Source organism: Acipenser ruthenus, chromosome 21, assembly GCF_902713425.1.
Source record: "Acipenser ruthenus chromosome 21, fAciRut3.2 maternal haplotype, whole genome shotgun sequence".
Taxonomy (NCBI): domain Eukaryota; kingdom Metazoa; phylum Chordata; class Actinopteri; order Acipenseriformes; family Acipenseridae; genus Acipenser; species Acipenser ruthenus.
The window spans coordinates 7,859,135-7,875,588 of NC_081209.1; the positions used below are offsets into that span (position 1 = coordinate 7,859,135).

At 42.5% G+C, this 16,454-nt stretch overlaps 1 protein-coding gene across 6 annotated transcripts in view; it reads right to left on the reverse strand.

The window, feature by feature from the left end:
- LOC117428384 (probable E3 ubiquitin-protein ligase HECTD4) overlaps positions 1-16,454 on the reverse strand; it is a 64,339-nt gene that overhangs the window by 20,334 nt on the left and 27,551 nt on the right. For 2 of the 6 annotated variants that reach the window (XM_058994710.1, XM_058994707.1), the window contains exons 11-40: positions 16,311-16,451; positions 15,916-16,148; positions 14,942-15,087; positions 14,644-14,714; positions 13,852-13,957; positions 13,490-13,610; positions 12,529-12,657; positions 11,829-11,953; positions 11,403-11,556; positions 10,750-10,850; positions 10,286-10,490; positions 8,362-8,481; positions 8,146-8,250; positions 7,676-7,839; positions 7,143-7,388; positions 6,565-6,757; positions 6,210-6,314; positions 6,020-6,108; positions 5,452-5,618; positions 5,127-5,262; positions 4,177-4,321; positions 3,599-3,765; positions 3,093-3,239; positions 2,603-2,787; positions 2,276-2,317; positions 1,857-2,010; positions 1,416-1,696; positions 967-1,156; positions 772-853; positions 209-411 (exon numbers count right to left, since the gene is read on the reverse strand). In XM_058994710.1, the coding sequence (XP_058850693.1) occupies positions 209-411; positions 772-853; positions 967-1,156; positions 1,416-1,696; positions 1,857-2,010; positions 2,276-2,317; positions 2,603-2,787; positions 3,093-3,239; positions 3,599-3,765; positions 4,177-4,321; positions 5,127-5,262; positions 5,452-5,618; positions 6,020-6,108; positions 6,210-6,314; positions 6,565-6,757; positions 7,143-7,388; positions 7,676-7,839; positions 8,146-8,250; positions 8,362-8,481; positions 10,286-10,490; positions 10,750-10,850; positions 11,403-11,556; positions 11,829-11,953; positions 12,529-12,657; positions 13,490-13,610; positions 13,852-13,957; positions 14,644-14,714; positions 14,942-15,087; positions 15,916-16,148; positions 16,311-16,451 (4,453 nt within the window). The remainder of the gene's footprint in view (positions 1-208; positions 412-771; positions 854-966; positions 1,157-1,415; positions 1,697-1,856; positions 2,011-2,275; positions 2,318-2,602; positions 2,788-3,092; positions 3,240-3,598; positions 3,766-4,176; positions 4,322-5,126; positions 5,263-5,451; positions 5,619-6,019; positions 6,109-6,209; positions 6,315-6,564; positions 6,758-7,142; positions 7,389-7,675; positions 7,840-8,145; positions 8,251-8,361; positions 8,482-10,285; positions 10,491-10,749; positions 10,851-11,402; positions 11,557-11,828; positions 11,954-12,528; positions 12,658-13,489; positions 13,611-13,851; positions 13,958-14,643; positions 14,715-14,941; positions 15,088-15,915; positions 16,149-16,310; positions 16,452-16,454) is intronic. The other 4 variants (XM_058994711.1, XM_058994709.1, XM_058994708.1 and 1 more) reach the window with 3 other exon arrangements.

Here is a 16,454-nt window from a genome sequence, read left to right on the forward strand (position 1 = left end):
AGTAGAACTTGAAACATCTCACATGAGTTATAAACCAGCAACAAGACAGTATATTAATGGTTATATTAAATTGCTAATCTTTAAAGTGTTACCAGCAAGTTTACCACTGGACTACTGGGTGGCGATTTGGGATACCTAAGCTGCTAGCACGTTTCATTCAAGTTTTAATCAAAACGGAAATATTGTCCTTTTTAAAGGTCTCTGTCACCTGGCCAGTTCGGTGTTCCTCTCCCTGCAGACGGCGGTCTGCACGGTTTTCTTCTTCTCCCCGGTTGATAGTCCACTGGCTGCTTCCTGGCTGACGGTCTCGACAGGAGGCCCCACACTCACGATCAACCCAGACTGCGCCCACTTGGTGGCCTTGCGGAGGGCAGCCGCTGCTTCTTCTGTGATCACCTCACAGCACCCACTCTGAATGACAAGTACAATACATTAAATGAGTAAACTGTGAAAGGCTGTTAAAACTGTATTGGGACACAAGCTAATAACTTAGATTTCTTACCCAGTGAAAAGTCCTGTGTGCCACCGTTTATTATTAGTCGAACGCAACCTGAATGTTAACTTAACTGCACTTTCCTAAACCTGTTTATTGCTAGTTTTATAAACATTACAATTATTTTCCTTTTCAAACTGAACCAAAAAAAAAACAAACATCAGGCACTATTCATTTGAAGTGGATCATTAAAAAAACTATTTAATGATGGGTTTTTAGTGAGAGTAGCTGGCCGATGGGATACTAGGTTGAGTCTTGTATAAAGTGAATCAGTCTACCTTGGTCATGTCTCGATCCATCTTCACCACCTTCTCCATGTTTGCCCCAGTACCCAGTCGGAATGGACGTCCCTCTGAGCTACTGCAGAGAAACAAAAAACAAATTGGTCAAACAAACAAGAAAAAAAAATGACTGACTTAATGGCATATGACGTACGTAACATTGCAATTGAGAGAAGCAACATCAGTCTTTACCTCAGCAGCGGCTGCAGCACCTCGTGGGACGACTGGTCTTCTCGTTTGTGGATGAAAATGGAGAGTTTGCCGTCCACAGCCTCGCCCTCCTCCTCTGCGTCTTTGTCCATCTTCAGGGAGTTCTTGGGGCTCATTCGAGAGAGGCTGGTGTCTGGCTCTGAACAGCTGGGCGACAGCACAGTCTGGCAACCTTCAAAACAATGGAAGGGAAACTTTGAAATGGAGCAATTGCTACAAGACAGAGAAAGACAAAACACACACAGAAGAGAGAAAAAATAAATAAATCGGCAAGCATGCAGAGTGCTTTAAAAGCGTTTACATGTTTAAGAAATGTCACTTTTTAAATTTAGAATTAACGCAATTTGAAGTTTCACTGTTCTTTATGCACTGCTGCTTTGAGATGTTTATGAGGTGAACATGTGTAAAACATTTTGCTCACACACACACACCTGGTACAACGTAGTCTGCCAGTTTGGCCAGCAGCAAGGATGCGATTTTGGAAGCTGGGTCACCGGGGTCGTCCTGGTCGGTGTCCAGGGTCTGAATGGAGTAGCTCCAAGGTGGCAGCTCCACGTTCCCACAGTCCTCCACGCTCATCAGGGGTAGCGCAGCCCGGCACAGCTGCAGGATGATCAGCACCAGCTTGGGGGAGGGCCGCTGGTCCAGGAGCAGGGACAGTAGCTTGGAAACACAGGCCGGCTGGCTTAGAATAGCCTTCCCAATGTGACTCCTGAAAGCAGCGAAGAGGAGAAAGAAGAAGTCAAGTCCAGAGAAGAAACATGAATTCTGTTCTAGTCATTTGTTTTGTCATGGTATATGTGTGTTTTTTTAAATCATTTTTGTAAGTTATACAGTTGCAAAAGACAGTCCTGAAGTATTGTCTCCCATACCTTGACAAGTCATTCAAGAGGCTCAGAACGTCCTGCAAGGCATCATTCCCAGCCGCCTGGTTCCCACAGCACTCTGTGGCACGAGCCAGGTGATTGGTCAGTAGGCTGGACACCTGACGAGCCAGGCCAGAATGCACTGCGCCCGTTAACCCTCCTGAAACAAACAACCAGGGACAAATTTACTTCCGGAGTTCAATCCCTAACCTACTGTACTGTACAAGAAACACACAATTCAGGACAGAGAGCATTCAATGATCCTGACATCGACAGGGAAGGGTAGGTACAGTGTCTGAAGGGCTAGTTTCCTTCTTTACATTGTGGAGGGAAAAAAACACTATCTCCAAGCAGTTAGTAAAGTTTAAACTCAACTATCTTATAAGAGTTAGCTAGGAAAACATCCCCGGATGCCTATACGTTACCTCGACCTAATGTTCTACTGCTTGCCTTCTTTCTTGTGAGACCTATAAAAAAAGATCTGTTCAGTAGTCAAAGAAACTACATTCTGACAACCTACCAGCAGATCAACTGACATCCCAGTGGAAGGCAGAGCTCCCATTGCATTGCGGATTACATAATCTAATTTAGTGAGGCATCAGCTTGTACTGTAGACACTACAGCTGAAATGGCTCAAATTCCAACGCAATGCAAGCCTGCATTGCAATTTAGACAGCTGAACTTGCAATAAACAGCAGCCTGGACCCTTCATCTACGAAGATCTGAAACACTGGGAAAGAGCCGGGCCTCACCTTCCACTTTCTCCCACTCCACACAGCGGTTTGCCAGGACCTGGAAGGCAGCCCAGGCCATGGTGGCCACTTTCTGCTTCTTTGTCTGTTTCTCGTTGGAGCTGCAGTCTCGTTGGCCACTCAGGCTACACAGGCGGTCCATGAGGTGTACCAGACCACTGCGCACCAGGCATTTCTCCTCACTCCTGAGGACAGGGCAAGGACAGCAACTGTGAAGCTCCTACAACACAACTACAACTTCATACAGTACAGAGACATATCATGATTCTGCTGTGAAAAGCATGTTGTAAGGTAACAACTGCTAACATTACAGATGGTGTACTCTATTTGTCTCATAACTGGATGAAAAGCACGTTAGCTTTTTTCTGAAAACCTAAACAATTTTGTTAATGTTAACACAGACAAACGGAAGGAGCCACAGAGCAGTAGTGCACCTTGGTTTCAATTGATAAAGGTGCTCTTTGAAGTGGAGAATGCGCTTGTACAGTACCTTGTGTACGGTATGGTGCAGAGCAGGCCGATGCTGTTGGCACAGGCGATCGGGTAGCGGGCACACAGCGAGACCACAGACGTCATGGTCTCTCCGAAGGCCTCTTGGACCTGCTCTACCATGCCACCGCAGGTCAACTCCTCTATCCTGCCAACAGACACACATACACGCACATAAAGCAAATTCAGAGCATTTCACTCATTAACCACGCACCATTTCCAAAACCAGTTCTGTGTTACATAACTTTTTTTTTTTACTGTTATAACAAGGACACCGAACATGCACATTTTTGGAAACAAGAAGAGGCCATTTGTCCCTTCAAGGCTCATCCCTTGGTATAAATCTAATTTTAGAGTGCATGATCAAATCGAATGTGCCTACTGTTTCAGATGCTCCTACTTCAAACGGTAATCTACTCAGTGCTTTTGTTCTTGCAGTAACAATGAAGGAATATGCAAATTGTGGTTAGCATGGGTTCAAACAGAACTGAAACAGGTCCTGCTTACCTGGGCCCACCCTGCAGCACCATGGTGACCGGCCCCACCAGGTGAGTGACCCCTCCCACACGCACTGCAGCGGTCAGCAGCTCCCGCATGTGGACCAGCGCCTGCTTCCTCGTGTTCCCTCGCCGCCACCGCGTCTGTGCTGCACACAGGAAACTGCTGCCAGACACCTGAAACCATCACAAGAAAAACACACACGATCAACCCTGAGCTTTCACGTTACATTGTGCCAATCTCTTAATTCACAGAGAATGCACTCCGCACTCAAAAGCGGTGTCGTGTTCTGCATGATTCACTGCTGTTGACTGTCTGGTCTTTGATTTTTTGTGACCTATATAACAAACAAGTGTTCTATAAAAGCACAGTATAGTGCAACATAGGGCAAATAGTTGAGAATGATTGCAAACATCATGAAAAACGGTAAAATGTTTTTTTATTTTTTTTAAAGACTTCAATGGTACTTCCTCTAAATGACCTTCTGTATTATTACTGATGTGTAATTTAGATTGTTAGTATTTTTCCTTGTAAATCAACCACATTTTCATGCACTGTACAGTATAAGGAGACTCTGTCAGACTTACCGCCTGGTCGGGGTTGGTCCCAATGAAAGCAAAGAGCTGCCCCAGCAGCACACTGTAGGTGGGCTTGTCCCTGCTGTCCTCGATAGCCAGAGACTGCAGCAGAGTGAAGGAACTGCTGCGGTGACTGGTGACATGATGGCGCCGCCTGCAGGCAGACAACAGAATTACACGCATCAGGAGAAGAGTAAAGGCTGCTACACACCAGACATGGTGCGGCAAGCGGAACTGTGACAGGCGACGCTGGAGCGGCACCGGAGCAATGCGAAATAAATAGGATTGAAACCTATTTTTGCCAATTTGACGTGCGTCAACCAGGGAATTGAGCAATCAGAGAACAGCTTCAATGCACGCGGTCCAGCTAGGTGAAACAGTATCCAAAATGACGGAGGAAACAATAATACTTGTTGTTGAAAAAATACCCACAGCTTTATGACAAAAGTCATTGCATTTATAAAGATACAGATTTGAAAGATAATATATGGGAGTCCATTTCGAAGGAACTGGATAAGCCTTGTGTGTATGATTTATTGCCATATGTGTTGAAATACCGTCAGAGAAGACACTCAATTTCCACATCGTGTTGACGAATATGTACCAGTCTTGATCATAGTTTTGTCTATAGCAATTTTGAACAGTTGTATAGATCTGGCAGTTTTCGCATCGCCTCTGTGTCGCTTCTGGTGTGTGTGGTCATGTCGCTGCGAAAGTGTCTCATCGCCAATTTAAAAAAATCGCCTGAAAAAGTCTGGTGCGTGGAGACCTTTAGAGGAAGAAGGACAAGCTTTTTGAACAGTGATGAATTTACTCTACACAACCTTGGAAGTTTAGTTTTTATTTTGGTTTCCCTGGGTTAGAAAAGTTCTGTTTGTGGATCCCATCAAAGAACGGTGTCAGCATGTCACAAACGAGTAAACTGGTTAATAAAAATCAGGAGCTCATTTGGGTCTCACCTTTGGTTGCCTCTGTTAAACTCCAGATCCTCACTGGCAATCATTTCCAGGTCAGAGGGCGCAGACATACTGCGCAGGAAGATGGGTTGTTTGACAGCGTGAGACATTGGCTTGGTCTCAGAGACCGACTTGCAGGCTGAAAGACATGTTTTATGAATTCAATTTTTTTCTTTTCATACAACATTTTTCCATTGAATGGAACTACACCAATAGGTTTTGTTTTAAAAAGTATAGTTTTGTCACTTATTTCAGAAGGTTCTTGCCAAAAACACAGTTATAAAGGCAATCAAACTTTCCTTCATAAACGAAACCCAGCACATCCTACCTGGCGTGTCTGCAGGGGTCCCTGATAAACTCCTGGACTGTGCAGCGATTGTCACGTGCAGCAGCAGCTCAGCCCGATTCATCAGGCTCTTCACTAAAGCTTTCGTTTTCACCAGAGGAATTGCAGCCTTCTGGATCAGCGAGTTCACTTCCTGGGTGAACTTCTCTCTAGAAACAAGTGTAAACACAGGCATGAAGGACTGTTCCTCCACGGTCATGGAAACAAAAGACTCACCTGCTGTTTTCTATCAGTTTCATACCAGGTGTGGCTGGTTGAGGTACTGTGATTGGCGTTACTCTCAATGCTCATTCACAACAGGCAGTCTGATTAGCTTTTACCTATAGTAGGAGGCGATTAGAAAACAGCCCTCTGCTTTTCTAGCATGGATTCGAAGGAGACATGTATGTTTTATTGGGTAATAGTAAAAAGTCATCAACGTGACTAAATCTGACTGGCCCAAAGGGTTCTAGTGGTATACAAGCTGGCAAGGGCCATTTTCTGTTACTTTTAAATGTTATTGCGTGAGTGATAACTTGCATTCAATACTGGACTTGCTCGCAGAGCTTACCTCAGCGTTAGAACAACATTTTCCAAATCACTGCAGTCGAACACAACCTCTTTCAGCGAGCAGAGCAGCTCCAGCTCCTTCATCTTGTTCTGATCAAAAACAAACATTGAGTGGACGGTATTTTAAAACTTGAAAAGCCCTCAGATGCTACACAGAGCGTAACACACATACACTAGTATTACAGTCTCACCTCATAAAAATGATAGTCGTGGAAGAAGGGTGAATTGTTCTCCAGCTTGTCCTGCTGGGCCTCTTCCACCTCATTCTGCCACTTCTGCTCTAATTCAGCCACACACTGCAGATGGGAAAAAAGAGCAAGCAATATAAATATGAGGAGAGAGAGAGAGAGAGAGAGAGAGAGAGAGAGAGAGAGAGAGAGAGAGAGAGAGAGAGAGAGAGAGATGCATAAAAACAAGTACAATACTAATGTATCTTCAGGACATGCTGATGATTCGGATTGGATTGAACCCCACCATCGGTGCAGCACCTCAATGGTCCATTGTTAAAAGCTAACAGCAGTATATTTCTCAAGCCCCAGGTCTCACCTGCAGCTGTCGCTCCATAGCGTTGATCTTTTTGAAGGTCTCAGCCATGATTTTGCAGAGCAGGTCATACTCCTCGCCGTGCTCCTCACGGTACTGGAAGTTGACGAGCGACTGCAGGGCGTCGATCAGGGTCAGGTGTTTAATGACACAAGAGATGATCACCTCCTCCATCACATCGGGCTGAATCACCTCCCTTTGGGGTATACAACACAGCCCCTGGTGAGCTCACACTCTGCATGGTTGACTCTGCTAAATAACCAAGTGCTTTTCATATTTAAATTAAATTAAAACTCTATCGCCAGGAAAGACACACGATGACAGATGATTTGCCCTGCTAAATATTATGAACAGGGATGGAAATAGGACTCCAATTGCATAGCACTTTAATCAATACTTGGTTTTACTAGGAGTTTAATAAATCACACCTGAGGTTGTTACCTGTACACTGGCTGATGAAGCTCGTAGTAAAACCTGGAATGGGTGAAACTGCTATGCAATAGGGATCATATTTCCATCCTTGATGAATGAATAAATGAATGAATGAATGAATGAATGATCTCTAGTCAGCATGAACCTACTTGATGCTGGGTCTGAACTGTGGGCGTGCGCGTCCTGAGATCTCCCGGAGCCTGCCCATAATGCCGGGTGGCAAGCGGATGCGGGGCAGGTCGAAGTTGCTCCCTGTGATTGGCCCCGGCGGGGGGATCAGCACGTCGGAGGGGTAGGTGAACTCACGGTCCTCATCAATGGTCAACGGTAGGGGGGAGGGGCTGGGGGTGAGAGCTGGGGAAATGGCGCCATTCGACTCCACCTGCCATTGGCACCTAAATAAAACAAAATTAAATATAGAAAATAAAAAAGGAAAGCACATTTACATAAGTTCCCTGATATATAACTAATTATATACAACCCCCTGGTTCTTAGTGCTTAACATACAGCTTAATTGCAACTCTAAACTACACTAAAAAAGAGTCACATTAACTAAAGAAGCTAAAACTAAAGTATGTGTTTAAAGAAAATAGTTTTAAAATCTTGTTGGAAGTACTACTGCATCAAGAGAGTTCTCTGCAGAATTCTTACAGTATTATAATAAAGTGGGCTCTTCCAGTACCTCTGAAGCAGTTTGGAGCGGAGCAGGTCCTGGCAGGCCTCTTCCTCGCGGGTGATCTCAGGTCCGTTGTAGAGGATCCGCAGCATGGAGCAGGCGAGCACTGAGAGACCCAGGGCAAGGTCAGCCAGGAAGGGGAGACCCCCGCACACATCCTCAGAGGATTCCTGCAGAGACAGAACACAACTCACAACTCACTGCGGGCAGTCTAGCAGCTCACTGCACATCCAAACCCAAACACAACTCACATCCAAACCCAAGTGCTAGAGACAGACATTTTACAAAACGGTCGATTTCATAGAACCATAACTGATAGAAAGGCTATCTGTTTACATCATTTACTATAACGGAATGGAAGGAATACATTTCATCATGTATGAATACTTGGTAAGCCATGTACTAATAAATGAAGAGATACTATATATTACATTTATAATTACTATTTCTGAAGTGTGCATTCAAAACAGGATTACCTGAGCTCTGACAGTAGCGGAAAAACCCCACATTGCTTTATCTGGAGTGTTGTGCTCTCGGCCACTTCTCATCTCAAATGAAAAGGTGACTGTGTCCCCTTCCACCTAACAAAACGAACACTCAGAATGATTGGGACATGGGACAGGTATAGCTTTCTACAGTGGAGCACATAGGACATGTCAGAAATATAAAACTTTGAAAGCAGTAGATTTTACCTTGACTAAGTCTTTTGGCCATCCTGTCCCCAGAACACTGCGACTGCCATAACCCAGGGTGTTCCCACCATACTCTATAACCTTCCTGCTGTTCGTGTTTGGACCTGCGTAGATCACAAGCTGACAGAATACACACAGACCGGTAAGGAGGGATGGAGGGGCACATTAAACACGTTTATGGTAAGCTCCGTTTAGATCATATCCGAAAAATACTCATGATGGACTGCACTTACTCCCATGGTACACTTCTCCAGGGAAACTTACGGGAATAATATATTAAAAAGCAAAAAAAAATAGAACAGTGCCTAGAGCTAATTAACTGAATGGAAAGGTTTACAAGCGGATTCTTTAATCCGCTGGGCCACAGTCACCTCTCTGGACTAAATGATATTCAAAAATCTAGTCTGTGTGTGCAAGAAATGACAGCTTTCTTAAAAAAAAGCCTGAAGCGTTCACTATCTGTCCTTCCAAAACCATCTGTGATCTACATTTCATTTTGTCAGCCTTGTTACACAACCTGTGGCCTACATTTTCCAAGTGTTGCAATTGACAGACAATTTGTTGACAACAAATCAGTTATGAATTAGATATACTCTATTACATATTTTACTACACTACAGTCCTCTTTCCGGGACTATCTTGCAATGCAAATCTCCAAGATTAAAAACCTCAAGTTAAATATATATATAATTGTCGTTTAATTGTATATAATATCTCTAGTGCTTGGTTTTGGATGCACAAGTGACAAGAATGTGTTTTCAATAGACAGTGATTCGCGAGTCCTGACTGCAGTACAGTTTTGGACGGTGCTCACTGTTAGGATGTGCCAAGTGGCCAAAGATGGTATTGCAGGGAAGCACACAGACAACAGAAGACTTCATTGCAAACTTTCTTTTTTTTCCCTCTTTATTTTTTAAATGATCCAAGAACTGAACTGAACAAAAGCATATCAAAACAAAATTTCAAAGAAAAAAAAATAACTTTTTACAAAATAAAATAAAAAAAACTGTTTTTAGCAGTAAAACAGTAAAGAGATATATTACTTTGTATAGCCAGGACACTCATGCAGCACCCATCTCTCTCTAAACCCTTCACTCCTCCCCTTAGAAGAAACCAAAAATTTAACTTTAATTAACTTTAGAATCCATTTATATATCATTAAAACTACTATTATATAACTATATCACCAAGTTATATAAAAATCACTAGGTTTAATATCAATTCTACCTAGAATTATTTTAATATAAAATGTATAATTTTATTTTTATTTAAATCACAACACCCCTTACTTTAATCATGGCATGGTCTGCCCTTCAATTACACACCGGTATCCTTTAATTTGCCTTGCGCGTTGCAAGCAGGCTTTACGGTAGAAACGAGGTATCATCTGCCCCTCACAAACATGGTGCCTCATTGTACTGCTCGACTCACACAAACATGGCGACGCCCATGCACCACACTGATGCTAACAAACACCATTTACAAACAAACAAGTAAGTAAGTATTTGCTCTTAATCTCCAATTTAAAATTTAGGTTTTACTGGTTTAGACAATTTAGGAATAACAAACTACGCATTTCTCTGTGAATGTGCACCTTCACCGGGAAACTCGCTCTGAGCATTCAGCACCGCTTTAACCTAACTTTATTTCTGTTTGTCTTTCTTTTTTTTTCTATCCTGGAATCCACCCGCGGCCACCTACAACCCCACAGGTAAGTCATTACTTTATATATATATATATACTTTATGCAATTGCTGATGTAAAACAATTCGTATGCATTTAAATAAAACACAATATACAGTATTATTATTTTCATTGCATTCTTAAGAAACAGTCCCGCTTTACTCCACAATTCCTTTAAAACACGTTCACTTGTTAAAAGTGTTATTTTTATAAGGGATGGGACGTGAACCATCACACTCACCTTATCGTAGTCGTACTGTGATGAACAGCGGGGGTCGAACCTCAGGTAGAGGCAGCGAGCTCCGGGGATGTGCACCGTATCTTTGAATTTATAGTTGTCCCTGACTGGGTGGACTGTCTCCACTGTCTTCCCAGCAGCCCAGGGTGCAGGGATCTTTAGGCCTGTGAGGAAGCCAGGCTCCTCCCTTTCCTCCAGGCTTCGGAAACTGAGAGGACAAATGAAACAGAATTTCAATTGATTACATAACCACCGTATTGAAATCACTCTCACAACCCAGGTTATTGCAATGACTAACCAGATTTGTAGAATAAAGATATAATTATGATGACTATTATAAATAATACAGATCAGACATCCTCCTTCCACGTTTTTACAAGACAGCAAGCATGCACGCTAGAGTGGATCATTCATGTGATGGACAGAATGATTCTCCCCATTGACCATGTGGCCCGAGAGCCCATTACCTCTCAGCCGAGGAAAGAAGGTTGACCTTCTCAGCACTTCCCCAGGGCAGGTCAGCTGTGTCAGAGAAGACAGGAGACTGAGTCTTCAGCAGTAGGGCAGTCTGGAACCAGATATAAGAAAAGGAAAGTTGGAACAACCAGAACAACTCATAATTGCAGATATAAACCCTGAACTATTATATATATATAAGTTTAGTTAAGTTGGAGAAAGAGCGAGAGAGCGAGAGAGAGAGACTGGCATACCATACAGATGAGGCTTCATGCAACTTGCTTTCCTAAAATACATTGCAAAACCAAAACACAAAATCTAGAAAGATCTAGTGGGGCACAAAATGCAACCCACTGTACAGGGTTGGAAATAAGACTCCTATGGCATAGCAGTTTCACCCATTCCAGGTTTTAATAGATGCTTGATTAGCTATAGTGTACAGGTAACAAACTCAAGTGAGCCTTATTAAACCAAGAATGGATCTGCTATGCAATGGGAGTCTTGTTTCCATCCTTGGGCAATGCTTGTGTAAATGTAACATAACTACTGCAGCAGCCAAACACTGGAGCTTGCAGGCCTTTGGAGGCTACTCAAGTGTTATATTTGGCAGTTTTTCCCCATATCTTCTTGTTGTAGGGATAACTGGTCAGCACAGAGAACTTACCTGGCTGGTATAGAGCACTAGCTGTACAAGCTGTGGCATGAGTGCATCTGCCAGGATGAGGGTCTGCAGGTTGGGATGCATCAGTGACGTCAGCAAAACAGGCAGGAGGTGACCCAGAATGGTGGCCTTGGTCACCTGTTCCAAGCCTTTTAATCTTTAAAAACAAAACAAATCTTAACAAATTAAAACAAATATCCCTCATCATTACAGGTGTGAGTGCCATGCAACATCAACAGCATGTAGATTAGCAGCTCAGAAAATGTCCATGAATATTAGCCATCAAATATCGGACAAGCTGTTGCCACGATCTTCACTAGTCCTACCGTCTCCACTCTATCCCCAATCACCGTGGATATTCATCCCTAACAGGAGACCAAAATTAATACTATCAGTATTTTGCTTGCCAGGCTCTTTAGCCCCACTCACCTGTTCTCCCTGTCCGATATGTCACTGTTTATAATAGCAATGGTGACCTGCTGGAGTGTTTCCAAAACCTCATCACATCCCACCAGGATTTTGGTAGCAAGCGATAAGATGCTAGTCTGCAGCTCCTAGACACAAGAACAGAAACCACGTTGCACACAAGACAGCAAGACAGGTTTTTTGTATGTTTGCCTCACTATATATTGTTCACGATTCATTTTTACAGGTTAATGTTCTATAAAAGGTGTATACTGCTGTATTAAACCCAGACAGACTTCTAGCTACACTGTGTAACCTTGCAGTTAACGGCAGACAATCCAATAAAAGGGAAAAACCTAGCTGTTCTACGCAGTACAAAGTAGACAGAAATATACTTTATAGTACGTGAAAGCAAATGTACAATTATTAACAGTCTAAGTGTTTTCTCTTTTCTATCTCTCTGGTTCATCAAATATAAAAACAATATAGTATATAACAGCATGCAAGTCAGACCAACTAAGCAGAGAAGAGACAGCAGCTGAGTGGCTCACACAAAGCCAGCAGATTTTTTTACTGCTTTTACTTCAAAACAGCATTTAGAAAGAGCCCCAAAAATGAAAGTAACATTTCTAAAAGGGTCAGTCTTCCAGTGCCACCAGCACATGTACTCTGCACACACGAGAGACAGACGGACAGCAGAATCAGAATTAAAGCTGATGTTTACCTGTACCTTCAATGTTTCCCCCTGCAGGGAGCTGTCACTGTCATCATGCTCGTCGGGTTTGATCAGAACCGTGTTGCTCAGAAGGTGGTTCTGGACTGCCATGAGGTATCTCAGGCTAGGTGAGGCAACCTAGAAGATAGACGCGGCCAGCAGCACAGGTCAATGTGGGCATAGCCACTGGTGCAAAGGGAATGACTGGACGGCATGGGTATAGAATGGTTAGCTAGCTCACATACAATATGGTTAGGGTTGCCATCGTTTGACAAGAGCCACTGACAAGACAAGAAATTTCATCAGCTTTTTTTTTTTAAATAGTAAATGTTTGTCCTCTTTAAATGCTGCAAGTGAAATGAAATGGAACTCTTAATCTCCTATTTTAATTTGCCAGGATTGTATCCAAATGATTCCCTTGACTCACTGACAGCTGTCATGATTGCACTAGTTCCTGGAGGGTAGAATACGCTCTGTGGTGTGTGCGTGTGGATTACAAGTCAGTGCCTGTCAAATGAAGACAGAGGACTGGAGGCGCCCCTTTCACTGTACTGCAGGAAATGTATTGCAGCAGATTTGTTGCAGTGCTTTGTTTCCAGCAGTAGGTGGGGTATTTTATAGCCTGTCAACATACTGCAGCTCAAAAGTGATTCACCATAAACACTGGCAGACAATGGCTGAATGGGATTGTATTTCTACTCTAGTGTGGATGCATGCTGTCAGAGAGGATTGCTGTAGTGAGGATAACTTCAACAAAAGGTGTGAAACAGTGAGAATTGTTATCAGAAAAAAAAGAAAAACCAGCTTAAATAAAAGTAATCAGACACAGCTTTTACTACTTCCTGGATACATTTTCTCATCACTAGCACTGGATCTTTAGTTCACTGAAATTTACTGAATAAATACAACAACGCCACAGAACACCCAATAGCAACTATACTGCCCACCCTGCCAAGACTAAAGTACTCACTGGCACTGTGGAGAGAAGCTTTTGAAAGTCATCCTTCGTGACTGTTTGGCACTTGGTGATAAGGATACAGGATTCTCGAACCACGGTCTTCAGGATATAGTGAAGCAGCTCATCGTTCAGCCTGCGACAGAAGTGTGAAACAGGTCAAAAAAACAAATGTGTTCACTATAAGAAGACATTCATAACTGATACTTATATATCTTTTTTTTTCAAAACAGACTTTTGTATAAATAGCAACATATATTAGAAAGTCTATTTAATTAACTGCATACTGCTTCACCCTAAAGAATTTCTTATGCAGTGACATTTTGGGATACGCCTTCATCAAGACAAGTGTGATTAATGTGGCTAGTTTTGTTTACCTATAGTGTTCATCTTCTTCACTTCCAAACCGGTTGTTCTGTAGCTGATCGGCTAGGTTAGTCAGGATAACATCTCGGAGCCGAGACAAACCAGTGTTTCTCTCTCCTACAAATGGCATTTTTTTAAAATCAGTATTTTCAAGGTCCTTAGCATTTCTCCAAAATGCTTGTTTGAACGTTTCTAGGTAGTTATGACTTTCACAATCCAAATAATAAATTAAAGGAACATTTAGCATTTTTACTACACTAAGATCCAAGACGCCAGCTGTGTCTTGTGACCAGCTGTAACTATAAAGTTAAAGCTTTTCAAGGTCTACAAGGGCAAAAACATGAACCAGTTATTTGTGCTTTCGCACAAGCCTATTAAGAAACAGCATGATAGGGATGCTGACCTTTTTAAAACTAATCAAATCTGACTAAAGCAGCACTGAAGTGTTTTGATTTGATAAAAAAATATATGTACACAAAGCTATCAGGCCAGAAAACTCAAAGTGACAGTTGTGATGAAGCGTAACACAGCTTCTATAAACCTGATGTGTGCTTCGCTTACCAACACAAGACGCTGCCATGGATAACTTCTACCATTCCCAACCCCACCCCAAAAAAACCTGCAGCCTGGATTACCACAGGGTATTATAGTATTGATTTTGAGTTGCTTTTTGAACTGCATGGTTACCTTCTGAAAAACTAGCAGCACAAATATCTGTAGATTAATATCCCTATAAAAATGGCCCCAAAATGTAGGGTGAACTTTCCATTTGCATTAAACTGACATTTTGTGGACGTTCTTACCTTCCGTCAAGACCAATTTGAGCAAGTTGTTAAATTCTGCCTCCCCTGGATACAATGTGTTTAATCCAGAGCTTCAAGAAAGAAGAAACATATTTTGCAGTTGTAAAAATGAACCAGTCCAAAAAGGTCTGTATAGGTCTATATTAGACATATTGTTTAAACGTGAGCATTAATAAAACCTGTTAATACGCAAACTTGCTCTGGTTCCCATAATAAGACCACATGTAAGGTAAGTGACGGAAATACACCACACATGAATGTTTAGATCATGTGCAAGGTGTGAACCTGTCTGAAGTACCTGATTGCTAGGCAGACCTCCTTTTGGATTTCAGCGCCGATCTGGTCGACTGGTGCCATCAACAACTGCCAGAGTAGAAGACCCGAGCGGCGCACAGTCTCTCGATTCCGCTCCGTTTGAGGGTTAAAGAAAAATGTGAACACCACCTTGAAAGAGAGTAAACCCCATGAAGGATGAAGCAGACAACAGAGGCAATAAAAGGTCAGTCCTTTAAATCAATGACACCCTTAAGCTAGCTGAAGACAAACATTTAAGTTGGGGAAATTTGTCGTTTAGAATGCGTGCAATAAAAAGGATAAAAGCAAGCTGAGGATTGCTTTACTGGCAAAGTTTGTTTAAAATGAGAAAATCTCTTCTGTAACCCCTGTACTATTTCCAGTTTATCTAGCACTTAAATGCATGTATGCAACAGTCAGTACAAAAACTAAAAGGGAATCCACCACAATAATAAATACAGGCATACTTAAGTGGTTACAATGTTGGTAATGCTCTCTTTAAGGAGACACTATTTCTGTAACAGCCAAGCAGATTTATTCAGTAGATCACATTCACTTGAATGGTTAAGTGCTTTCCTTTGCACTTCGTCTTTAACTTTACATATTAACCTTCCTAGCTGGTCATAGAAGACAGTGATACAGTAGCTCAGTGTACACACCATGGTTTACAGCCTTAATTTTAATGCCAGCGAGACCATCAGTGATGGAAAATGATGTCTCTACAGTGCATTTCAGGGAATCATGATATCATACTGTAATCATGAAAGCAGGGCAAATGTCATCCAGGAAATCACGATCAATTTAACCATAAAACGTGCCTACAGGTTTGGGAAGCAGTTCAATTTACAATAAAAAAAACTGTGTCTTAATATTAGTTACTGAACATTTAAAAAAACGGCTATACTCAAACACTCCGATGCAAAACACAGTATACAAGGAAAAGTGCATCTTTGTGCTTAAAGCAACTATTGTACATACCTGAAAGACTACAAGAATACAGCGGATAATGCATGTGTCCTTGTTGACCATGGCCTTCTCCATGATGTCACAGATGCTGCTGAAATGCTGTGCCTCTATTGGGTGCTGCTTTCCCAGAAAGCTGCTGATTGGTACGTTTCTGCTGGCAGCCAGGATGTTCAGCTGGTGGATACACATGGCTCCCACGTGGTGCAGTAACTGGTTAATCACATCAGTGGTGGCAACTGTCTCTACTGCAGGATTAAAGATACAAAGGTTAAGAAAAAAGGGTTCTGTAAATACATTCTATAGAGTTTATGGCCTTGAGCAAAACATTTGGCTGGCATAAGCCTTTCTACTGCATTATAAAGTGACTAGGAGGAAAATAATTTACTAAGCAATCCCTTCTAGGTCACCTTGAGGTTCTGTGATGATGTGGCTGACACCCAGCCGCTGGCAGACATGGTGGAAAGCCTGGTTTCCTGGGTTACACCATTGATCCATATAGTCATTCGAACACGTCCAGATCAGGTTGTTCATGGTATCGTAGCAGGCACCTG